Raw genomic sequence first — 26,236 nt, 5'->3', positions numbered from 1 at the left:
GTCAAAGTTTATTCATAAAAAGTCAAACTTTAGGTTCTTCATGAAATTTGATTTTAATTTAGTGTTTCTGTTTTAATTAAGGATTCACAAAGCTTTATTGAATCATTTAAAACCAAGTTTGTGTTATAAGAATCATCTAAAAACGTACGTGATATTGAAAACAAAATTATTATTTTTTCAAAAAGGGCTGCGACAGCAGCGAAGCTGCTGTGGATGTTTTTAGTATAATTTTTTTTCCTTCTTTTCGATTTCGACTAAAAATAAACAGGTGATAACGATTTAGGATTATCTGGAAATATTTAAAATTCATGTTTTGAGGATTGATAGCTATCTGATCGATCAGTTATTTTGAGGAAGAAGGAAGAAAAGGATAACATGAATGGGTTAATTAAAAACGAGTTGAGTGTATTATAAGAAAGACAGAAACAGCGTGGGAGTGAAGGGTGATAGTGTTATTCGAGAGGTCTCGGGTTCGAGACCCGACTGAGCCATTTTTTTTTATCCGATTAACATGAGGTAATTTTCATTACCATCATTATTATTATTAATATTATTACTATTATTATTGTTATTATTATTATTATTATTATTATTATTATTATTATTATTATTATTAGTATCCATATTAGTATTATAATAATAATTATTATTATTATTTATTATTTATAATTATTATTACTTTTAAACATTTTTATTATTATTAACATTATTATTATCATTACTATTTTAATTATCATTATTATTTTAATTATTATTTTTATAACAAATAAATATTATACTTATATTACACATAATTATATACTAAACATATTAACATTATTTTTATAAATATTACAAATAATAAATTATTGATAAAATACTAATATACATATTAAGATATCTGCATGTATAAATATGGATCATTTTAAATATATACAAATTAAATACATGCAACATATGAACTAAGATATAATATATATAAATTGGTTCGATTACAAATATATGTATTAATATACATTAAATGATATAGGTTCGTGAATCCGAGGCCAACCCTATACTTCTTCAATGTCGTCATATGTATTTTTACTACAAAATACAATATGGTGAGTTTCATTTGCTCCCTTTTTAAATGCTTTTGCAATATATATTTTTGGGACTGAGAATACATGCGCTGCTTTTATAAATGTTTTACAAAATAAGCACAAGTTCATGAAACTACATTCTACGATTGTTTTGTTATACCAGATATCTGTACTTATTATTATTATGCTTGGTAACCTAAGAATTAATGAAAAACACTAATTGACGTGAATCCTAAAGGTAGATCTACGTGCACCAATGTAACAACCCGAGTTTTTCCGTTAAAACTTCCGTTAAATACTTGACGATCGTTAGTTAAATCATACAATTTTCATACGCCAATTTTTTTTCCAGAATAGTTAACAGTGGCTACGTGAAACTTTTTCGTATTTAAAGTAATTAAATGCGTACTTAATCCTTAGTGAATTACTTGAATTAATATGTTATATTAATTAGTGAACTTAATTCGGTTGACGAATTAAACTAGAAACGATACGATTAAAGTTAATCGCCTAGAAAACTTTTCAGTTAACGGAACTCAGAAAAACGATAGAATAATTATTCTTAATAATTATTGAACTTATGAAAGAAATTTAATTTATTATTTACTTAATGAATTAAACACGGTGATTTTGTTTCAACGACTAGTTAACGTTCCGGAGATTCGGTACGGTTAATGGCACTCGAAACGAACCACGCGCGAACGAGCTTTTACACAAAACGAGCCCGAGACCCGAGCCCGAGGCCACATGGCCATGACCTCATACCTCATCATCCTTGGTCCCATGAGTAGCCAATGCATGTTGACTATTAGTTTAGGCCCATGTTTGTTGACTTTTGGTTGTTTAGGACACTAACTATATTCTCTTAATTTCTAAGTAACAAGAGAACATGTCCCATTCTTTTTCCTATCATTCTTGCTCCATGATTTCAGCCCCATACACACCAAATAATCCCATACCTTCATCCCTACGATCTCCATCAAGTTTTGATCTCTTGTTTTTGCTTCTTTGATCAATATTGTTGCTTGCATCGTTCTCTACGCGTTTGTATAAACGATTTTGTGATCAAAGATATAAACACATAAACTCTAATCTCTAAAATCAGATTGTTATTAAGGTTTCATGGATTAGGTTGTCTATTGCTCAAGTCTTGATGTTTGATGAATACTAGATGCGATAAATTGCTCGTCTTGATTGTTTTATGCGAAAACCGAATTTGTATTTGATGTGTACAGTAATTTTAATTTTTCAATTGTATGATATTATATTATAATTAGATTTCTTGCGAAAAACTATTGATTTTAGGCTTTGGATTCGCTTGATTTCATTTCCGGATGATCAAGTTATGGCCAATTGAAATTAACGTTGTGTTTTTGTGATTGATCAGAAATCTGGGTTTGATAGACCACGAATTGGATTGTGAAATTTATACCATTGGATAGGTAATTTAAAAACACTCAGTTTACACTAGGATATCATATCGTTTGCTTATGTAAAACCCGAGATATGCTTGAATTAGTGTAAAAGTAGTTTTATACAGCACTAGCATGAAAACGACCTTGTATGATAAAATGTGTTAGCTTCTGTGATTAAAGCCTTGCATATTCGAAATCTACACAAAAATTAATTCATCTTTCATGTAGATATCATAGGCTAATTGTATCTAGATCTTCGGTTAATCGCGTGCGAATGTGACTAGCGAAACTAGAATCGAATCTGTAATTTGCTCTCTGTTTTATACTCTGTGGATTGTGTTTATTGAATGAACATGTAAGCTTCTGGAATATGAATTTTAACATGATATGTGACTTATTGTTAGTTTATGTCAATCTCTGAAACCTTATGCATTGGGCACAATAGGGCCATACTTTATGTAAATTCTGATTTGAGCTGAAAAACTGAATGTTCAATTTGCATGAATAAACTGTACAAATTGGCTAAACCAAAATTGCTCGATTTTTGATATGTGTTATTTTAACTTGTTTGTGAACTATGGACACTGGTCTTGTATCGATTGCATGTTCCTAACTCCGGTTATAGCTAAAACCAAATCAGTGCGCGGTCAGAAACTGACTTGGTGAACCCCAAATGTACCCCTTCTGATTCCTGACTTTTAATTATCGTATGAGACCCTGGCCAGACTTTTTGGAATCGATTTTGAGTATACTTATGATCTGGAGTTTTCCATGTTTACTTGAATTTTGTACTATGAGATAATATGCTAAGTTTGCTACATGTACATGAACTTTGTGCACAACGATAAACTGAAATTGTGAAATTGACCAATTATGATCTAAAACGTGTTGTTTGACTTAGATTTGATATGTTGACCAACATTTGACATGAACCTACTGATGTTGACTTTAGTTGACAACTTTGACCAAGTTTGACTTTCGGTTTGACTTCGATTGACTTTGTTTGACTTGCATGAATTAGTTGACTGTATGTTGACTTCTACTTTGAAACGCGTCGATTCGAGCAATAAGACAACTTATACTATGAAACCACACTTGTTTAAGATATATTTATTGACCAACCTAAATACATATACTTAGGTTGCATTACTCGGCTATAAACCGTACAAGTAAATTGTCCACTTTTCAATCCGAGCTTTATTCAAAGGTGAGTCTACAGTCCCGCTTTTTACATGTTTTCAGGGATGAGAATACACGCTGTTATACTTATATTATCAAATGCTTTTTGTATTGACACGAGTACTATATCTGCATATTGAGTTTGTACACAAAGCCTCTAGCTTGAATACTTTAAATACCATCGGTGTAGGCACAATTTAGATGGACGGATCCGTTAGGTTGACAACCTCACCCGCTATAAAAACTGTGGTGCGTTTACTTTGAACATAATACATTCGTACAAGTGTATAACATTTTTATGAGGTAAAGGCAGGTATAGTGGATTCTATACTTGGGTCATTGCTAGTATTCAGGTGCTCATAGATTATGCAAACGTTTCGCAACTTGGAGTTGTACTTGTAAAATCTCGTGGTCAAGGAAACTAAACTATATTTCTGATAACTGTTTTTCAGATACTATACAACATTATTTAAAACTGTGGTTTACGAACAAATGAGATAAAACTTGACATGGTATTGTCTACGAATATTTGAAACTTGACATAGTATTGTCTACAAATGATTGAAACTTGACATGGTAGTGTCAACAAACTTTTGAAATGGGACACGGAGTTGTCTAACTTTTAACATTGAACCTTTGTGGTCTTTCACTAATAACCGTTTTCGAAATGTATTTCTTAAACATACTGTATTGTTTACCTAAAACCTGTAGATTCACTCAACATTGTTGTTGATCTTTTTTGCGTGTTTTATTCTCAGGTATTAATTGCTTCCGCTGTAGAATATTGCTGTTACATAGAAGTCAAGCCAAGCACTGGGACCAGAGTTAACATTCCGTTAAAGGGATTTTTGACGGGGTGTTAAAACCAACCACCCCCATTTTCGAATAGTGGAAATGCTTTAGTACTTCGAAGGGTTCTTGTCATACATTTGAATAGTGGAATGTATGATGCCAGATATCTTAAGCGCTCTATGTTAAGGTCGGTTACCAGGCGACTCATCGTATGAATGATTTTTGCAGTTGTAATGATCCTGCACATTTAATTAAATGAAATCTTGTGGCTTATTAAATATTATGATTATTATATAGAAATTAAACCTATGAACTCACTAACCTTTTGGTTGACACTTTAAAGCATGTTTATTCTCAGGTATTAAAGAAACCTTCCGCTGTGCATTTGCTCATTTTTAAAGATATTACTTGGAGTCATTCATGACATATTTCAAAAGACGTTGCATTCGAGTCGTTGAGTTCATCAAGATTGTTATTAAGTCAATTATAGTTGAATGTATTATGAAATGGTATGCATGCCGTCAACTTTCGATGAAAAGAAAGTTTGTCTTTTAGAAACGAATGCAATGTTTGTAAAATGTATTATATAGAGGTCAAATACCTCGCGATGTAATCATATGTTATTGTATTCGTCCTTATGGATTAGGACGGGTCGTCTCAATAAACCCTTTATATTCATCATAGTTATCTACCTTCATGATTAGAACAACCCAACCTTATCTATTCGATAAGGCTCGCTGGAAAGTGTAGAAACAGTAAGGGTGTAAATACTTAGAGGTCTTGAGTTTGAAACTAACAGCAAAACGAAAATCACATTGTAGTCACGAAAGTTCACTAGTGACTACCCTAGACTACCTTCAAAACTCGTGGTCTCCCTGAAATGAGTGGATTCGTCGAATTCCCATATTAACCCAACTTTTGATATGGGAGGTGATGCTCACACACCCAAAATTGATCCGTCCATACTTTTTAGCACAAAATTGACAGTTATAACCCTAAGTTTATCTAGAGAGTTGAACCTTCATAATTACAAATTAAGGGTATAATAGTAAGTTGGTGTGTGTGGATCAATTCTTAGTGTGTGAGTATCATCCCCCGTTTGATATATCTTCCTAAATAAATGATTTATTAAAAATCGTGATCAACTTTTAAAATTACACACATTTCAATTTGTATACATTATACGGGTACTTCGATTTTTATCCAAACCCAACTAAAAACCTGGGTATGATATGTACGCAACTACTTTTTACACATACACAACCAAACATGTATTACAGTGTTGTACAGTACAACACTGTAAAGCATGTTTGATTGTGTATGTGTAAAAAGTGATTGTGTACATGTCACTCCCCTCAAAACCTTGAATGTCTATTTTTTTAGTTATAAAAGTAATAAAAATAGTAAAATAGTAAGAGTTCAAATTGTTCCCGGCAAATAAGAGAGAAACGGACTCATCCACCAAATCAAACTTCAAATGCTACCACTATACAAACATCCCCAATCTTCTATCATCACCTACATTTTATCAATTCTAAACAACAACAAATTGTTAACCCTAAAACACCTTCACCAGATCCATGGTCAAATCATCTCAAATACTCAACTCATTTCCACTCCAATCATCACCGCATTCTTACACTCCTGTCACCATTCTCATAACCCTAATTACGCATTACAGTTTTTATATAATTTACCCTCATCATATGCGAAACCATCAATATGGGGTTCCCTGATTAAAACATCACTTGAATCTACTAATAACCTAATGGTTTTCTTTAATTGTTACAATGGAATGATGTATCATGAAATTAGTCCCAATGTCGGTATGTTTGCTTTAATTTTTCGATACAGTGCGAAATTTGGTGATCGGAAATTGGGGGAATTGTTTCATTGTGTTGTGGGTAAGTTGGGGTTTGGTAAAGATGTCGTTTTGCAAACTGGGTTGGTTGATTTATATGCAAAGGTGTCAGATTTGGATGGTGCAAAGAAGGCGTTCGATGAAATGTCTCAACGAGATGTGGTTGCTTGTAATGTTATGATTTCAGTTCTTGGTAAGCATGGATTTGTAGAGGATGCTAGGTGTTTGTTTGATAGTATGTTGGAGAAGGATTCATATAGCTGGAATTCAATGATTTCTAGTTATTTTAAGATAGGTGATATCGACTCTGCACGATTTCTTTTTGACAAAAATCCTATAAAAAATGAGGTATGTTGGAATATTTTGATCGATGGGTATAGTAAATCCGGTTATTCAAGTAATACAGATAATTTTGAAGATCTTGTAACTCTTTATAATCAAATGCAGTATAGTGATGTGAGACCTAGTCATAATTTACTTTCTTTGATTATTCAATGTTGTGCTAGTTTTTGTGCAACTCAACTAGGGCAAGCGCTTCATTGCCAGATATTCAAGTTGAATTTGAATAACGACGTGGTTTTGCAAACAGGGTTGTTGGATTTTTACGCAAAGGTAGGAAATTTGAGTTCTGCAAAGAGGGTGTTTGATGAAATGTCTCATAAGGATGTTGTGGCTAATAATGCAATGATTTCAGCACTTAGTAAACATGGGTTTGTACAAGATGCACGTAACCTGTTTGATGATATGCCTGAAAAGAATTCAGCTACATGGAATTCTATGATCACTTGCTATGCCAAAAGTGGGGACGTTGATTCAGCTCTCTTTGTTTTTGATTCGAATCCTGTCAAAGATATAGTCTCTTGGAACGCAATGATAGATGGTTATTGTAAATCTGGAAACTTAAGTTCTGCTGAAGAATTGTTTACTAAAACTGGTAACATTAAAAATTCGGTTACATGGAACACTATGATTACCGGATTTGTTCAGTGTCATGAGTACAGAAGAGCGTTGCATTTGTTTGAGGTAATGCAAAGTGAGAAGGTGGGACCCACTGAAGTAACCATGGTTAGTTTGTTATCAGCATGTGCTCATCTTGGAGCCTTAGATATGGGCGAATGGGTTCATGGTTATATCAAGAAAAATAAACTTAAAATCGACGTTGTTTTAGGGAACGCTATAATTGATATGTATTGTAAATGTGGAAGTATATCATCTGCTCTAGATGCTTTTCATAAACTTAAAGTGAAAAACAGCTACTGTTGGAATTCCGTTATTATAGGGTTAGCGATGCACGGTTATGGTAACGAAGCGATAAGTTATTTCGTTAAAATGATTGAAGAAGGTTTAAATCCTGATGGGGTTACTTTTGTTGGTCTTTTATGTGGTTGTAGTCATTCAGGATTAGTCTCTGAAGGGAGATTGTATTTTTCTCAAATGAGAAGTGTTTATGGTGTTGAACCAGGGATTGAACACTATGGTTGTATGGTTGACCTTTTGGGTCGATCGGGTCAACTTCTAGAAGCATTAGAACTCGTGAATAACATGCCATTGAAGCCAAACGCAGTAGTGTGGGGAAGTTTGCTTCGATCATGCAATTTACATAAAAATACTGAAATTGGTGAGCAAGTTACTCAACGGTTGTTGGAATTGGACCCACATGACGGCGGAAATTATGTTTTTTTGTCAAATTTATACGCATCGTTGAGTCGATGGAAGGATGTTGACAGATGTCGAAAGTTAATGATAGAAAGTGGGGTCCACAAGGTTCCCGGTTTCAGTTCGATTGAGGCGGACAATGTGGTACATGAGTTTGTGGCGGGAGACAGTTCGCATCCTCAGTTTTTACAAATTAATGCGTTTTTAGTTGAAATTGGGAAGAAATTAAAAGATGAAGGATATGAGCCGAATACTGGTTGTGTGCTTCATGATATAGACGATGAAGAAAAAGAGGGTTCGGTTAGTTATCATAGTGAGAGGATTGCGGTTGCGTTTGGACTCATGAGCACCCCTTGTTGGAAGGAAATTCGGGTTGTGAAGAATTTAAGAACGTGTGATGATTGTCATACTGTTATGAAGCTTATATCGAAAATATATGAGAGGGAGATTATAATGAGAGATCGTAGTCGGTTTCATCATTTTAAAAATGGTGTTTGTTCATGTAAGGATTACTGGTGATTGATGTATTTATAGCATTTTAGTAACTCTATGCTTTTCTTTTACACACAGCCTTCCTTATAGATGCAACTTATACATGGAGGGATTCATTTTATTTTTTCACTATTGTTGCTTTATAGTTTTTCTAATGTTTGAGATAGTTTTCATGTTAGACACATGTAATTAAAATTCCATTTTGTGTGCCTAAACATGGAGGAGGTAATGAAAGTATCGTCGACGTAGTAAATTTGTCGAACCTATCATATTTGAAAGTAATAGTTTTCGATTTTGACATTATTAGTGAAGGCTTATAAATGGTGAAATTGAAATGGTTGGAATGCTTCAAGGAGTGTTGTGTTCCCTTGCCTTGATAATATCTACTTATATGAATTAGAGAACCACAAAAGCTTTTACACCAAGACATGTGCAATCATATATCCATCTTTGGTTGAGGTAGAACCACAAGGTTATAGTAGCATGGAGATATGGCGACGCGGGATCCATGAAACACTAAAGGTCGAGTTTATGAATGATGTGTCAATATTTGATGCACCTTATGCCATCAAGGCATTAACGATGCTGTAGCGAAATCCATTGAAGCATGGTAAACATAATTGCTCGGATCTCTAAATTTTGTTGTGTTAACTTGAAAAACATAAATACAAGGTTGACGATAGTATAACACCCTATCTTACCATGACCACAATATTATCCGCTTTTTCTGCAGACGCACAACTTTTTCTTGATGACCACACATGAGGACCACTCTCCCAGGAGGTCACCCATCAATTAGTGAACTCTCCCGAGCACACTCAACTGTCGTGTGACCGCAACATATGCTCCGCCTGTGATCCCAAAACATGTTGTGTCATGTAAGGGTCCCAAAACATGTTGTGTCATGTAAGGGTCCCAAAACGTGTTGTGTCATATAAGGGTCCCAAAACGCATTGTGTTTGTGAGAATTCCTTTATGATCTCATGTAAGCGTGAGAGTTCCCTTATAAGATGATGATACTAATCTTAATGATGAGAATGATGAGTGACGACGACGGTCGCGATGAATAGGATATAAGTGCAGGGGCATGAAACTTACAAGTGACACACTAACATAAAACTTTCTATGTTAATTTTCTAAAAACAATACATGCTTCATGTAGTTAAATTGCTACGAACTTTAGCTTTATTGTTTGGACTTGGAAGCAATGTTAAATGTTACTCAAATATTTTACCAGTTGGGATATTGCTTGACCTTTCTTATGTTCAATACCAGTTTTGATTGTTATCTTCTTCAAGTTTACACATTAATGCAACTAGTATTGGACCTTACATGATGATCTATGGCCAAAAGCTAAATATACCCATGAGTGTTGTACTCCTGTACCCATGAGTCTCAAATAGGTGGTGTGAGGCTGCGAGCACTGAGCTTCAAAGCCCTTGAAAAGCAGATGGTATGCGTGCAACAAACCTGGCCGTTTCCGAATTTCAAGCATGAAGAATGACCATCTTGGTTGGTAGTCTGTAACCATTTTGTATTCTAAAGTACTGGATTTGGACCCAAAGCCTATAGTTTATGCCATCAAGTTTCAATCAGTTGAGTAAATCGAAACAGTTTCTTCGTGCCTTTAATAAAAGGCACTGTTGTTGAAATGTTTTTGTTTAAATGGGTGCATATAGCACAGTTAGGCTATACAAATGATGCTTTCAGACCGTTAAAGAAAAATCATTACAAATTGTGTTAAATTTGCACTTTAATCTTAATAGAATAAATTCAGAATATTCAGTTAATATGGAAACGGTCAAAATGGGTCAATAGTCGCTCAAAGTGCATTCCAATGCATTGGCATCCTCAATTCATTTCTTGTTCTACTTTTTTACTAAAATTGGGTTATAACTAAGAAGACAAAGTTACCTATGTTCAAGAAAAAAATCGGAAGCAAAGATATCACTTGCGGATAATTGCAATTCACATCCTAAAAGAGTTGATCACACATGACCAGACCAGACCAATCTTACATCTTTGCCATAAATATTCTAAGAAACAAGTTAATCGAAATAATAAGATGTAGACAAACCGATCCTAGAAGAACTTATGACATGCTTTAGTAGCACAATATTCCATATTTTTTTTAATCTATAAATACCTTATCTCTACCAGAATTTGGAAATAGCAGTTGGCAAGAGCATAGGTAATTAGCAAGAAGTTTACTTATCAAATTCCCAAAGAACACCATTTCCATCCTCTGCAATGAGTAAAAGTAGATTTTAATACTTATAAGTAATAACTATATCATAAGCAATACAGAGTATAATTGATATTAATCTAAAAAAGTAGTAGAGTTTCTTATACTTAACCGTAACTATTTCCAACTGCCCAAATTAAAAAAATACGACAACAGATCAGGAGCTGAGTACCTTGAACTTTCTTATTGATCCAGATTTCAGTAAGCATCCCAGCTCCAATTCCACCAACAATGCACGATCCATAAATTGCAATATTAGCAAGCATTGATCTACGAGGAAGAAAATAGTAGTCTGGAATATGTCTCATTTTTTTCGGAAGCCGTTTTTTCACAACTGGTCCAGCATCAGCATCAGTCTTTGCTGAATCACCTATGGTTTTCCAGTCCAACGAATCCTTTGGGCCTTCACTCCCCATAATAGCTCAATAACCTGCATTATTTTATCAACCATATACAGTCAACAACACGTTGAAAACAACAATCCAACATCAAGAACACAAATGCGTAACTACAAAATCCCTTGAACAGATAACAGATTGACGGATCATGAGAGACTATTTCACGCTTGTTTGGTCAACGATCTAAACATCAATCATTCTAGAGAATTACATTTTTGGTAACATCATAATAACTTTTCCTTATTCCCTAGATCTTCGTTACATTTTTTTTTGAACAGCAGTTTGGGATCACCCAGGGGCAGGGGCGGAACATATACAAGACAAAGGCGGGTATCCGCCCCAGCTCGAATTGGAAAAAAAAACACATTTACACTAATTTTTCTTACTAAAATATAAGGTTTATTTAGTGTTTACCCCCTTTCATTAGTTTCGCCCCATCTCAGGTCGGGTTCAAGTTCCGCCAATGCCCAGGGGGACTAAACCACCCACGCGATCATCTCCCGCAATGCATAACACCCGAGGAAAGCCAGACCAATCCGAGGGCATGGCCGGTAAAACCCCCCTCCCGCTGCCCCTGCAACGCAATGTACGAGAGGCGACCTTGGGTGGATTTCAAGGTCAGGGGATAACCTTGTGTGCAATGTTGTAGTCCCCGGGAGTCGAATTCCTGACTCTAACAAAGAGTGTCAGGCCACTACCAATTGAGCTACAACACAAGGTTTTTCGTTACATTATGTCTACAACGAAATGGTAACGTAAATTATATATTATTTCCAACAAAAGTGATGCTTGTCTCACTATTACATGGAGACTTAGTTAATCCTTTCACATTTTCTGTACAAGATCATGAAGCTTATATCTTATCTTTACACCATAGACTATATTCAACTACAAACTCATTGGAGCAATATATCAAACACTTGGTGTGCATGCTGTCTATAATGATTAGTGAACAGCTTATCAGATGTCTTTATGCCTTTATTTCTGTTGCAAACTTAATTATAACATGTTCTTTGTTTGTTACTTTAACAAATTACAATATAACTGACAGAGACCAAATGCACAAGATGAAATCTAATATAGTTTATGATTAACGTTATTTTGAGCTATAGATTATAAGAGTAGATGATTAAGATAATTAATTAACTCAATTATAAAATATAAAACTGTAGAATATATATATACCAATTAAAAATGTAACCACGGCCGTCAAAGTGTCGCCGGTGTAAACGCCGTTCAAGGAAGAAATCAGATTGAGAGGGTCTGCGGGTCTGGTTCACATGGATGTGTAACTTCATAAATAATTAGCTACTTGCTCCCTTAAGTTAAAAGATATTGCATCTTTCACCCTCCATTTCATCTAAAATATAAGGCCCTTTTGGCTCAAAGAATCCAATGGAATTCCGGCGGAATTGGAACAGAATTTAGACACGCGTCGTGTGATTACTTGAGCCAAACGGGTCCTTAGTATTCTTAAACAAGTAGGAGTAAAAAATACGGAATAAAAATGTAAAAATATACGATATAAAATAATATAAGAAAAGGTTAGAGACTTAGAGGTGTATTTTAAGAAAAAATGCACATTTTGTAGCTTGAGGAGTGATTTACCAACCTAATTAATCTTTTTATCTATCATCCTACCTAATTAAATATTGACACTTGTTTATACCAACAAATCATAAGAGGAAAGAGAATACGTTTTATCCAAATAGAAAATGGATTAATATTTCCACCATTACTTTTACTATATCCACCATAAAGTACTATAATACCCTTAATAAAAGGCTTACACAAATATTTTGTTACAACTTATCAAGGGGTAGTACTGAAAAAACTGCATCAAATGATGGTGGAAGAATAAATTTGCATGGTGGAAGTATCACCTCCCAAGGAGGAAAAGATAGTATGATTAGGTAAAAGGAGAAATCATTTTTCTTATAGCTTTGATCCAGGAAAATGGACAATATATAAACAGAATTAACAAAAAATTGATGGCAAACATGATAATAATTATCATTGGTCAATAGTTCAATCATTATCAATTGTTCAATAATGCAACATTCCAGTTTTCTACATTGTGGCTTGAGTGGATTGAATGGCTCGAAGATTGGTCTAATTCAAGTTGCAATAACGGTCGATCGGAAGTCATTGTTGCTGTGTTACTTTGGAGCATTAGTAAGCTAGGGAATAACTTACTTTTTAGCATTAATCCTTTTGAATAAGGTGATTTTTGATAATGTTAGAATTATTCGATTCATTGAATTAAGTATAGAGACATAACATTAGTTTAAACGATCGGCTCTTTAATTTAATCCTTTGTAATTGATTTGTTTTGGGCTCTATTTTTTTGCTAGCCATTGTATATAAATATCTGATGTTCAAAAAAGAAATCTTAATAAATTGAGTTGAAAGACTAGTCATTTTTTAAATACAAAATTGTTCAAATTTGTCACTTGGCCTTTTGAATGGCTACTGTCTAACGTGTCATTTGACCTCAGTCATTCATTCCAGGCAAAAGCGTTCCTGGACTCGGGTTAGGTTAGGGCAAGAAGGCTACGGTTAAAAACCACCGACATGTCAAGAACAGGTAGATCAATTCACTAGGCCTTGATCGCATTTATTTGTCACTTTTTTGTTCTCTGATATGTTTTACAACATATAAAGTGACAAAAATATTTTGGTGAGATCTACTTTGGATGTCAAACCATCATAAGATATCTCAGTGGTTAGAGCCATGGGCTTACAAGATGTCTCAGGTTCGATTATGTCTAGGCTGAATATTGTGGTGGCCAAAGAAGGGTTGAAAACAGCCAGAGAACGATCCTGCTGGACTGCGTATATTAGAGTATAAGGTCGAACAGGAAAAACCCTCTACATTTTACTACTTTAGATGTCAATTAGGTGATCCGACTATTAAGTAAAAAAATTTGCCTGATTTCCAAATATAAAAATTCTAATTATGCTACTTTTTACACATGACAGTGATTCAGTGAACCTTGCATAAGAAAATTTATCTTAGTTTAGCTTGATGGTTTTATATCATGCAAGACATTTTTCCCCCCAGTATAAAGTTGTTGAGGTATTAAGGTTGTTTTGAGAGGAAAAATATTTAATTTGTTTTGAGACGATAGGTTTTTTTGACAAAAAAACGGAAACTAATATAAAGACAAAATTGTGCGGTTGGTCTCTATGGTTTACATGAAATGGGGTGTTTGGTCCCTGAACTTCATTTTCGAGATTGTTGGTCCCTGTGATTTTCAAAACACGTGTGGTTGGTCCCTGTCAGAGACCAACCACCCCGAAAAAGAAAGTTCAAAACAGGTGTAGTTGGTCCCTGTTAGGGACCAATCACACGTGTTTTGAAAATCACAGGGACCAACAACCGCGAAAATGAAGTTCAGTGACCAAACACCCCATTTCATGTAAACCACAGGGACCAACCGCACAATTTTCTCTAATATAAATATGGAAAACGTTTTCAAAAAGAAAACGTTTTAAAGATACAAGAGAACCCCAATTAGGCTCGTACCGAGAAAGCGCCAAACATACAAACTATCTGTACCGAGCCTCAACTTGATTATACCAAAACAAAAACCCAGACAACACTCAACAAACTAACAAGAGACGAATTACACACTTCAGTTATGGGTTTGTAAAAAGATCTATAAATTAACTGAAAAGTTGGTCAGTCAGCTTATTTGGCTCCAGTTCGAGCAACTCAACTATTTTGGTTTGGACAAGTTTTGTATACGGCTAGAACAAGTATCGCTACGCAGATATTACAATATTTCCTGATTAAAAGCCCTTTAGCTTGGCAATTCATATTATGATGCGAGAAGGAGAATCAATATGGGAGAAGCGGGGATTTGAATGCTGGAAACCCAACCAAAACCAATTGCATCATTGTACACTGTCAAGCATATTACACATCTCTAGCGGACATTACAATCTATGAATATATCATCTTTTTCCATAAAACAATACGTATTGAAACAATCGAATACTCAGCAGAGAAAGACTAGTACTTCACTCACCTATAACGCCTCTGACTATTGCTCTTAAAACCGGAACAAAACCTTAAAACACAAACTCCTCTTCGCTAGTTCCGCTACTTGGCGTTGCTCGATCCTTCATCCCTTGCAATGCTTCTGCTGTTGCGTCACTAATGTCCAACAAGTATTGCAAACGCGACAGCTTTTCAGGCGCTGGGTCACTCTTCAGATATATTAGAAAGAGATCCGCTAACTCCTCAGTTACCTCCCATGATAATGGTGATGCTGGTACGGCTTTATCACACGATAACAAGTCATTTAAAGAAGATACCTGAATTTAATAAGCAAATAATCAGTTCCAATTTCCAAATTTGAAAAGGACAGTGCCCAAAATTATTTAAAAAAAATACATGAGGCAGGTGTCCTTGTGGTTTACCCCAAACTTTTTTTACGTGCGGGGTCCTTAAACTTTTTTACATGTGAAGTCCCCGTACTTTACACTCGTTTCACGAGGGGTCCTTGTACTTTACACTCGTTAAGTTGTATCTGTAAACCACAGGGACCCCTTGTGAAACGATTGTAAAGTACAAGGACCCTGCGCGCCAAAAAAAAAGTTTAGGGACCCCGCGTGAAATCTGGGGTGAACCACAAGGACGACTCATGTAATTAAAAAAAAAATTAGCCAACCGAGTATTTCATGTAACTAACCACTCCTTTAGTATTTCTCTGACGAAGTAATGACACGGCCTGAATCAAAGAATTAGCCAACCGAGTACGTGCAAGTTCATGAACAACACCTCTCGCCTTTTCAACATCGATACTAAGATCTTCCGGAATCTTCTCATACACTTCCACCTCATCAAATTCACCAGTCCCTGAAGAAAATATATCATCTACAGTCTTCTTAAAAAGATTCTGTCTTAAACTTTGTGACACCATAACATCTAACTCAATCCCAGACCCCTTGAGCTCACGAATTTCCCTTATACTGAGCCTCCCCTGGCCCACAGCAGTTTCAAGAGCAGCTGCCATTTTAGTGCTCGTTATATTCTTTATGATCTTTTGAGCGTACTCAGATGGTAATCCAACTTGTCTCTGCAACTCATTTAGCTGTGCAACACGAGCTTTTGTTAACTGCCCGTCTGCTAATATCACCTCAGCCTGTTGTCGAAAAGCTTGTTCAGCCAAACTTCTATGCACGTCAACAATCTCTTTATCGGTCAACCCAAGTATACCACCTAATTGTTTTAAAAAGACGTATTCCGAATCGTCCTTTTTGGTGGTAATTTGGGCCCCGAATGGGACTCTTGTGACTTCTCCAGTTAGACAGTACAGTAAATATGTTTTGTAAAGGTCCATTCTGTCTCTTTCAGGAAGGTCATCTTTTAGAGTTATGTCAGTTTGACCTGTTTTACCCTTAGTCATTTGAGTCGGCTTGACTTTACGAAGAGTTTGTAGCGACTCCCATTCTTCATCGTCTACATCCACTACGGGTTTTGCTTCAACATCGATAGGTTCGTCATCTGCGGTGGTCTCGGATGATTCTCCTTTGATGTCTGACACGAGTTCGGTTACGACTAAGTTGTTAAATGCTATCATCTTCTTCAGTTCTCTTGCTGCCTCTGTGCGACTACCTGATGATCGAGATCTTTGTATGTAGCTTACGAAAATTTTCCGAACCTATAAAACAGATTGTCATAATCCGAAAACTCGACTACAAATATATGTAACCATGGAATATTAAAGGTGGCAATATAAATGGGGATTGATTTGTACACAATTAACTTTTATCCATGTACAACCAAACATGTTTTATAGTGTTTTACAGTACAACACTTTAATGCATGTTAGTTGTGTTACTTGTGTATAGATAAGAATTGGTTGTACAAATCATCACCTCGATATAAATCCATTTACTTATGAAGATGTCGATTCAGGTTATGGTTTACTAATTTACTTTAACGAATCCTAATGCTTACCGCTTTGCCAGCAATAGACATTGCCACCTGTCGGGTTAACCGTAAGCCATATGCAGCCTTCCTTACAGCCTGTTGGACATCAGCATCATACCCGTCAACACCCGCAGCGATAGCCTCCTTAACAACCTGAAAATTTCCTATGATTAAACTCATTGATAATCAACTATCAAGATAAAATGAAACTACAAAGGCCACAGAACTCTAAATTTGATCAACTTATCCTATAGAAAATGAAACAATGAACTTTCGAAAACCTTTCATGGTAAATTCTCATTTTCCCATCATGATTTGTCGGTAAAATTCCTTCATTTCTAGCCCCAAGAAAAGTATTTTAAATATAAGAAACGATCAACTTATTAGATGGATCATGAAGCAGCTAAGACATTGCATTTTTTTATTTTTGATTTAAAGAAAGCTTATTGTTTATTTGTTGGCTTTCAAGTTATACAAAATGCATGCTGAGACTATATGTATATATAAAAACAACCAGTATAGTCATTACCTTTTCAAACAAAGTGCCACAAATTTCCTCATGAATCTTTTCAACAGTTTGTTTAGGAATGCAAAGCATAACTTGCAACCTCTCTAGGGACTTGACCTCATCGTCACTAAGCTCTCCATCTTTGACGGATTGCTGAAGGTTTTTTCGGTATATTTCTGTGACAAATTAGGCATACGAATATTGTGAGACTTACATACATGCTTCAAGATATAATGTCTTACGAGCTTTACAAAGTTAACCTAAACAGTCGTTTCAATGCCAATGTTCATTCTCAGTAAAAATTTGGCAACTTCAGTTCATTAAATTCAATGAATCGATTTGAGCTACCGGCTGTCCCTACTGGGTCAAATAAAATAAAAGCTAAAAGACAAACGTGTAAAATGGGTTAGAACTTAGAAGCCTCTATATAATATTGTAACGCATTTAAAACATCAATTATTCAAAAAAATGAACAATTAATATCTGTGTCAACATAACCAGAGGCTTCTCAAACTGCACGTAAAAAAACCCATTTTGATTCTTTGCCCAACCCAGTCAATCTGTGCATTTTGCCAGCTATAACTATCATGCCACAGATGAGGATTTTGCAAAGTATAAACTACCTTCATGGATACCAATGGCCATCTCGGTATCGAAGTGCAATTCCTCACAAAGATTTTGAAGAAATGCCGCTTTACTATCTGCAGCTTCTAGATCACCACCACTTACGGATTCAGCAAGACGTTTACGATAAACTTTAGAGGTAACGTCTAATGTGATTGATTCGGTTTCCCTTTTACCAAGACCAAAAATATTCCTCAATTGGCTCAGTGCAGCAAGCTATATATAAGACAACCATTTTTTAGGCAAACGTAAGTATCTAAAACAGATATACATATTGTGCTGATAGTTCAATTTCCATTTTATGTCAATTTTCTCCATTATACATTTTTAATTCTCATTTCTGTTACCATGAAGTAAATGAGAGCCACAACCATACACGGTTTCCTTCACATCATATAGGTGGATGCTTAATTGATTGAGCCATAAAGCATCTACGCAAACCTGGCCAATATAATAAAGAACGATAAATAGAAGTTTATTTCATACCTTGTCTTTCTCCATACGGCCACCTGATAGAGAATCGGCAACGTATGCTCGATAGAGAAGCTTTAGGTCGTCCATCTTTCTATCACCATCATAGTCACCGCCTGGCCCATAGATAATCTTAGCAACAAATTACTAATAATAATGTACATATTTTGCTAAAGTTGGCGGTTATAACCCATTTACTTATGGATAGGCCGAATCATGTTGTGTCTGATCCAAAGAAAATGAAACAGATGGGTCAAAAGGTGTTCTAAGTGTAGTTTATGAAATTGCATAATTTTGGTAATCATATTTGACATACAAACTACAAATAATCGAACCCACTACCCCGCCGGTCCGACCAGCCATTTTCCACCTCTAATATTCCAAGAAAAGGAAACTAATCAGGATAAGAGCATCAATACCTATCAAAGAAATTGGACCAACCCCACGAGCAAAGCGGCTTGCATCAGGATGGTTCTTGAGTGAGACTAGTGAGTTATTAAATGCCAATATCTTATCAAGTTCTTCAACAATAAGCCTGGCATCCCTTCTGAAAAAAACCCATCCATTTTAGCAGTACAAAAGGAAGAGACAATTAAAAACTATTTTTAGCAGTATTTCACAATTAGTCAAACATCTAAATGCTATATACTCCGTAGTTGATAATGATAATTATGTGAAGTACATGGCGTGCAAATGCATCTATGTAGTTTAAGATTCACACAAAGCATACAACAAGTCAACAAGTACACATTTCAAGATTTAGTCATCAGCTTATCGATTACAGGTAACAGAAAAAAAAAAGTTGGCCAATGCCAGGTTGAATCAGGTTTGAGCCAAAATGCCTTTAGTCCAAAAAAACCTAAGACTTTTGAATAATTAGAGCGTCCAGCATGATTTTTAATAAAACGGTTTACGGGGTAGTTATGCACATAAATACACTTTGAGTAACTTTTTACGTGTGTCGTCCTCTATCCGTGTATTTAGCAAAGTTGACCCATCAAATATAAAACAAAAAACAACCGTTCCATTCACAAATGAATGGGTAAACAAATCCACATCTATTTTTCAATATCGATATGTCATAAGATGCCAAGATGACATACGCTGTTCTTATCCTGGACTTGAGTACATTTTCGCTTGTTGATAAATTTGCTTCGACAAGCTTTCTAATATGCTCCCTAAACATGTCTTCAGCTAGCTGAAATATATGCAACACAACAATAAAAAACACGACAATTGGCCATCAGATATATGTTGCTTATGTCTTTTGAAATATGTACCTCATCAGTAAGCCGGCATTGTAATTGTACATCTCTAAGACTAATAAGATCTTCTGGATAAACATCTAAAAAAAGCATCAAGAAATCAAGTAAATTGATAGTACACAAATCTAGTATCTAGACACATGGGCGACTTTAGGTGAACATTTCAGGGTACTACATAATAAAAAGCATCTTTTAGAGTTACTTGGATTTGCAATTTGTAACTGAATAACTTATTATTATGACCTGAAGTCGCAATCAACAGTTTTTTATGTTTGGATAAACAGATTTTGCTTCTAATTATCTAACTTTTAAGCTGCCAAATAACTAGTTTTAGACAAACATTTTTATACCAGCTGCAACATACAGGTTATCTAAAGATAAAAAAATAAAAAAATTCTATTTATGCCGTTGTTATAAACTATTGAAAGTAAAAATTAGTCTCATTTCATAAGGCGTTTTTTCTTAATTCTTGCTCAAAAAACAAAATCTGTCACACACTCAACATGTCACTAATGCAACTTCAAACAATAGATGCACCTTTAAACGCTACATTATATTAGAGCTTAAACTTACAATCACTTTCAACATACACATCCAAACACCTCTTATAACTATTACAATCAGCAGAATAGACTTACCTTGGCCAATCGCTTTCAGCTTGGAAGCATACAACCTTTGGGCATTGTCACGTATAGCAACCTCAACCTAATGGACAGTAAATCACCATGAACCAACAATCAGAGACATAATTACTTCATAAATAAGGCCTTTAAGAAGCCAAAATAGTGTAAGCTATATGCCTAGATTGATTTATACCTGTGATTCAGTAACTTTGAACACACGCTTCCATGGTAAAAGGAAACCTGAAGCCTCTCCAAATACTAGCGTTGATACATAAATCAGCTTCTGAAATGCCTGCACTGGAGACCCCAACAATGATCAAGCTCTGTATCTTTACATAATTCTAGAGATAACAAAGTTGTGATCTAGGGTGTTAAGCAACAGTTCAAAGTGGTGCAGATTAGTTGTTATTCTGAAAACATAAGATAAAATAATGTCTTATTCTGTCTGCAATCTCGCATACTTAGGTGTTGTTTGTTTTCTTTATTGAAGACCTTATTTCATCTTATGTCTGCCGACATATTAGTTTCAGATGGTTTGTTTTTTTGAAGACAAAAGACGTTATAAGACCTTTTTATGTCTTCAAAATTGAAGCTTTATATTACTGCTTCTCATCTTTTAAGACATTTTGACATAACTTACACCCACCCATTTCTCACCCACCCTTTCACATCTTTCAGCCACCACCAACAGCAGCTCCATCACCACCAACTGAACTTACACTTCCGGCGGCACTACCACCTCCGGTGGCACTACAACTTCCGGCAGCACTACCCTAAAGGATTATTTCTTTCGCTTGTGAGATAAAAGCTTTTTTCGTCCTTTTTTAAATGCAATTAATTATGAGATAAAAGCTTTCTTCTTGATAAAGATTTTTTGTGAGATGAATGGTTCTTCGTTAAATACCAATTAACAGAGCTTGGATGTTACTTTAATTAGATAATTGTTTTACCATTAATTATGGATACTTCAAGTAGATGAATGACAATCTTATGGTTACCTCTCTGATTAGTTCTTATCTTTACTGTTGTTCGATTAATAAATGTAGATATATGTTTTATAAGTTTTATGTTTCAAAGAATAACCGAGCATATATGTCAATTTAGGGAGTTTTAAGTTTTAATTAGAAACAAGCACGGAGTTTTAAAAGTTTTAAGTTAAAAGTTTAGAAACAAGCACGGATATTACAATAATATACTACAGTAGTATTTATAGATAAAAATTGAAAATTATACTAATAATTAAGGGTTTTCAGTTATATTTAGCAGACATAAAAACAAACGGTATTCAATGTTTAGCTTACAGATCTTCAGACCACATCTTCTCTACAGACATGGTTCGCAGATCTTCAGACAAAAACATCTTAAAAAACAAACAACACCTTAGAAATGTGTTTCTGAGTGCTGCAAACACATACAGGATAAGTTATTTTGCAGACATAAAAACAAACAGTCTTTAGCATTCAGCATATAGACCTTTAGACCACATCTTCTTTTACATACATGGTCCGCAGATCTTCAAACAAAAACATCTTAAAAAACAAACAACACCTAAGTAAATGGGAAGTTTCCATCTCTAGTGATCAAGTAATGAATTACACATAAATTATAACATGAAACACAGCCAAAGTTGATCGATTTAAAAATAAGTAAAGGGGTCAATATTGCCACCTTTACCAATTGACTAGTGAATTAAAACGTAACCTACCCGACGTTGTTCTGCATCTGCTTCACGATCACCCGTTTCCAACCTTTGCCTGAAAATGCGCCTACCAATCTGTTGAAAACACGTGCAAATAACAAAATTAAGCAAGGCGGGAAAGCTTTTTCAGCCTACAAGCAATTAACAAATCAATGCTGTAAACATTACCTCCATATGCATGGAAGCTGCATCAGGGTCATCAATTCCCAATGAATTTTTAAATTTAATGATAATATCAGCCTCATCGCCCTTTAAATCTTCATCTCCGGAAGGAAGTACAGATGTAACATATCTGAGAAACAAATAGCACGAAATGGGATTACTTATGAACTTCAAAATGCTAAGTGAAACCTGAAAGCATGAAACTACTAGTGCAATGGTGCAATAATGGATAAAACTATAAAAGCATGAAAAAACTTTATGGTACAATAAATAAATATACTTTGTTATGACACCTTCACTATCAAATGCACAAACAATTAGACTGCAAATCTTATAGGTGGCAAATATGGACTGAACAAAGCAAGATGGATTGGCTCACCAAAACCTACTCGGTCCAACTTTTGTTATAAATATATTATGATGAAAAAATTACTGTATAATAATGATGCAACCTCTAAAACTTAGCATATTTTGGAGGTTGAGAGCACGCTTAAGACAACTTTCAACACCATTCATTCGATTTGACGACTGACCATTTTGGCTTAAAACTTAGTTTTAACCATAGCCTTTTATCAAAGAAGGAAGCAACCCAAAATTTCAAATTTGTATATAATTGGGTTCAAACTGCAACCTCTATTTAAATTGCTCATATGTCACACTGGAAAGTAGTTGTAATGGAGACAAATATATGGGCACTTATATGAAAGAGTGGAGTACAGAAAAACTCTAAATACTAAAACAAGATTGCTACTCACCGGCAATATATATCACAAAGCTCTGCATTGAAAGCTTCATTCTGTTTGCTAACGCCGTATCTGAATGAAACATGTATAAAATAAATTTTAGGATCAAAAGACAAGACACTTATTAAAAAGGGATTCCTAGTTACATCATATGCAACAGACTGCAACTCATTTACTCTGTTACTGAAAAAAAAATACACCAATATTTATGTTACTTTTCCTTTTGCTGAAGATAAAGAAGATTTGTGGATGTACACACTTTCTTATTCTTATCATGATAAAATAAAAAATATAACTCCCACGGAGCTAAAATGAAAATGTAACCCCGCATTTACAAAGCATCCCCTAGTTGTAATCTAGCTTTACCAAACACAACTATAAAAAGAAAAAGAAAAAATAAATAAAATGAGTACTGGAGATATTTCAACTACCAACTAATTCATTTGAAGATAGTTTTTACCTAACTTTTCCAGAACAATTTTAATTCCAATTGGCCTTATTTTCATTACCTAAAATATGACTATAACCCAATCGACTCACCCCACTTATAAAACAACAAGACTTTCACCTCAAAATAACTTTTTCCACATTAAATAGCAACAACTTAATCTCTGAACGTCCACCTGTGTCAAATCTAGGATGCAAGGTTGCAAAAGACGTGAGACGGGGTAGAGATGGTCGGGTCCTAAAAAGGTCGAGACGTTCGAAACGGGGTCGAGACGGGGTCGAGACGGACGTTGATCAAAGTTGACTTTTAAATATATAAGTATATAAATGTATGTATGTATGTATACATATTTTAAAGCTAAAAACTTTAATTGATTAATTTGTACCCATAATCGCTAACACCGTTAATTTACTACAAATTTGATCGATTTTACCGACTTTCTGGCTTTTCTAAATTTTGACCGACTTTGACCTGATGTTTTTGATGTTTTTCAACTCTGACCTGGATTTTGACCGCTGACTGTCATATTAGACGGTTTTCTTCGAGATGGGACAGGCTAGTCACCAAACCGTCGCAACGGGCGTCGCACGGCTCGAGACGGGGTCTTTTGCAACAGTGTTAGGATGAAAACCCAATGGGGTCCCAATAATTTTTTTCAAACCAAGTTATTTTTTAAGGATATTTTAGTAGTTTTACCTCCCTAAACCATAAATCCCACATATATATGGGTCCTACAGTTGATTTTGAAGAGTATTAGTAAAAATATTCCAAACTAGTGATGTCACAAGACCCCACGGGTCTCTACCTAGATATGCCCCTTACGTACACGAGAACTAAAAATCTCAACTTACAAAATCCTTTTTGTGAACAACTAGGGTGTATTTTGTGATTCCCAACTTTTAACCAATTATTTAGCCATTGACATAGTTCTATAATTACGTTCACTAGTCGTCAAAAAATATATAGTTAATAGTTACACTTTACTAATATTATTATAACATCTACTGTTAAAAAAAACCTTGTATATTAATAGCGAACTTCAAACATCTATTCTGATAGTAATTCTACTATCCAATTCCCCCATTGTCAAAGTCAAAATATGCAGTTATAATGTGCATACAACAACATAATCATTAATCAATTAACTCAACCAATTATATTCCAGTTTATCGAGATAAACCTGCTAGCAATGCTTTCAATATCTTCTTTCTTAACAGCACCAGGATCCGAACCAGCCACATAATTATGCAAACTAACAGCCGCAATCTCCGGAACAGACGAATTAATCACGTAAACCGCACCAGCACCAGCAACACCTAACACAACAGCACTACCTAAACTAACATTTCTATTTCCATTTCCACCAATACGTAACCCTAATCCATAACCAGCAGCAACAGCACCAGCAACAATAACAACTGAACTAGCTAACCTAACAGCCGGTGACATAGAATCAATTACCGATTGTAAAGCCGTTAACTCCTTTTTCTCTCCGAACACATTGCTGGTGTCAGCAACAGCGGCAGGGGTGGTCGACGGCTGGTCTGATGACGTGGCGGAGATACGACGGCAGGTGTAACGGCGTCGCCGGCGACTGAAGGTGAGGGAATTGGCAGTGAGTTTGTTAGGCTTAGGGTTTAGAAATGGAGTGATGAGTTGTGTAGATTGAGTTAGTGATGGTTGTTGTTGAGTTAAGAGGATTGATGGATTCATTGTGTTGAGGTTGTGACGGTTGTTCACCGGCGGTGAAGCTCCGGTGAGTTTGACGACGGAGAAAGCTGATAAGAGGGCGAGGAAAGAGGATTAGGTGATATGGGCGGAGATAGAGATAAGGGGACAGGGTTTTGTAAATTCAGTAGTGTATCTGTTTTTACAATTACACCCTGAAAACTTAGGGGCCTGTTTGGATTGAGGGTTATTGAAAATGGAAACAATGAAACTGATACCTTTTGTTTGGTTAAGGTATAAATTGCTCCTTTTTACAAAGTTCTCATATAATCGTGCAATTCCCTGATTAAATAACTTTTGTGCAATTCCCTGATTATAAATTGTCTCATGTATATGTTATTAGTAGTGATGATAGGTCAAAATACAAGAAAACAATGGAGTATAATTTATAATGACCATACTTGTCTGAATTACTTATGCATATCAGTTACGAGAGCGGTTATATTACTTGGGTTAATGTGAAGGGTTGGGAAGTATTTATCGTATTGGATGACGATTCTCTATCTAATAACACATGTTACACTTTGAATGTAATTGTTTTTACGCTACTTATCTTTACAAGATTTGAGTGAGTAAAGAGCCTACTGACTTTGTGTGCACGTCATAATACAAAACTATACAATCGCTTATATACAGACTTATGGGGTTACACACTTTAGCATTTAAACACCAATTATTATATATTGTTGACATATAATTATCACCTATAGTTTAAAAAGCATAATTTAATTAAATACGATTTAATTAAATATAAAAGACTCAATGATTGTACAAACCAAATAATTAATAAACCTTTTTATTTGGTTCAAACTAAAATTAATTAAATTGGGCCTAGGTGTTTTTTTTTTTTTTTTTTTTTGATGGATACGTTAAACAAAGAAAATAAAAAGGAAAAGGGCTGCACCCTTTTGTGACGTTTTTG

At 35.0% G+C, this 26,236-nt stretch overlaps 3 protein-coding genes across 3 annotated transcripts; 1 reads left to right on the top strand and 2 right to left on the bottom strand.

Moving 5' to 3' along the window:
- Positions 1–5,924: 5,924 nt before the first annotated feature.
- LOC139899077 (pentatricopeptide repeat-containing protein ELI1, chloroplastic-like) lies at positions 5,925–8,553 on the top strand. The gene has a single exon (XM_071881892.1). The coding sequence runs from the start codon at positions 5,925–5,927 to the stop codon at positions 8,481–8,483; it is 2,559 nt and encodes an 852-aa protein (XP_071737993.1). The 3' UTR covers positions 8,484–8,553.
- Positions 8,554–10,391: 1,838 nt separating this feature from the next.
- LOC139899076 (uncharacterized) lies at positions 10,392–12,385 on the bottom strand. Its single transcript, XM_071881891.1, has 3 exons — positions 12,285–12,385; positions 10,874–11,131; positions 10,392–10,701 (listed from the first exon to the last, which is right to left on the bottom strand). Exons 2-3 carry the CDS (start codon positions 11,115–11,117, stop codon positions 10,664–10,666), a joined length of 282 nt encoding a protein of 93 aa, XP_071737992.1. The 5' UTR covers positions 11,118–11,131; positions 12,285–12,385; the 3' UTR covers positions 10,392–10,663.
- A 2,577-nt stretch (positions 12,386–14,962) lies between these two features.
- Positions 14,963–25,443, bottom strand: LOC139902969 (protein TIC110, chloroplastic). Its single transcript, XM_071885699.1, has 15 exons — positions 24,767–25,443; positions 23,151–23,210; positions 22,402–22,525; positions 22,240–22,308; positions 20,728–20,826; positions 20,550–20,616; positions 19,927–19,991; positions 19,750–19,844; positions 19,066–19,193; positions 18,662–18,762; positions 18,175–18,391; positions 17,573–17,727; positions 17,071–17,196; positions 15,800–16,771; positions 14,963–15,422 (listed from the first exon to the last, which is right to left on the bottom strand). Exons 1-15 carry the CDS (start codon positions 25,297–25,299, stop codon positions 15,177–15,179), a joined length of 3,057 nt encoding a protein of 1,018 aa, XP_071741800.1. The 5' UTR covers positions 25,300–25,443; the 3' UTR covers positions 14,963–15,176.
- Between the last annotated feature and the right edge of the window lie 793 nt (positions 25,444–26,236).

This window comes from Rutidosis leptorrhynchoides, chromosome 3, assembly GCF_046630445.1.
Source record: "Rutidosis leptorrhynchoides isolate AG116_Rl617_1_P2 chromosome 3, CSIRO_AGI_Rlap_v1, whole genome shotgun sequence".
Taxonomy (NCBI): Eukaryota; Viridiplantae; Streptophyta; class Magnoliopsida; order Asterales; family Asteraceae; genus Rutidosis; species Rutidosis leptorrhynchoides.
This window is presented reverse-complemented; position numbering and strand designations above follow the sequence as displayed.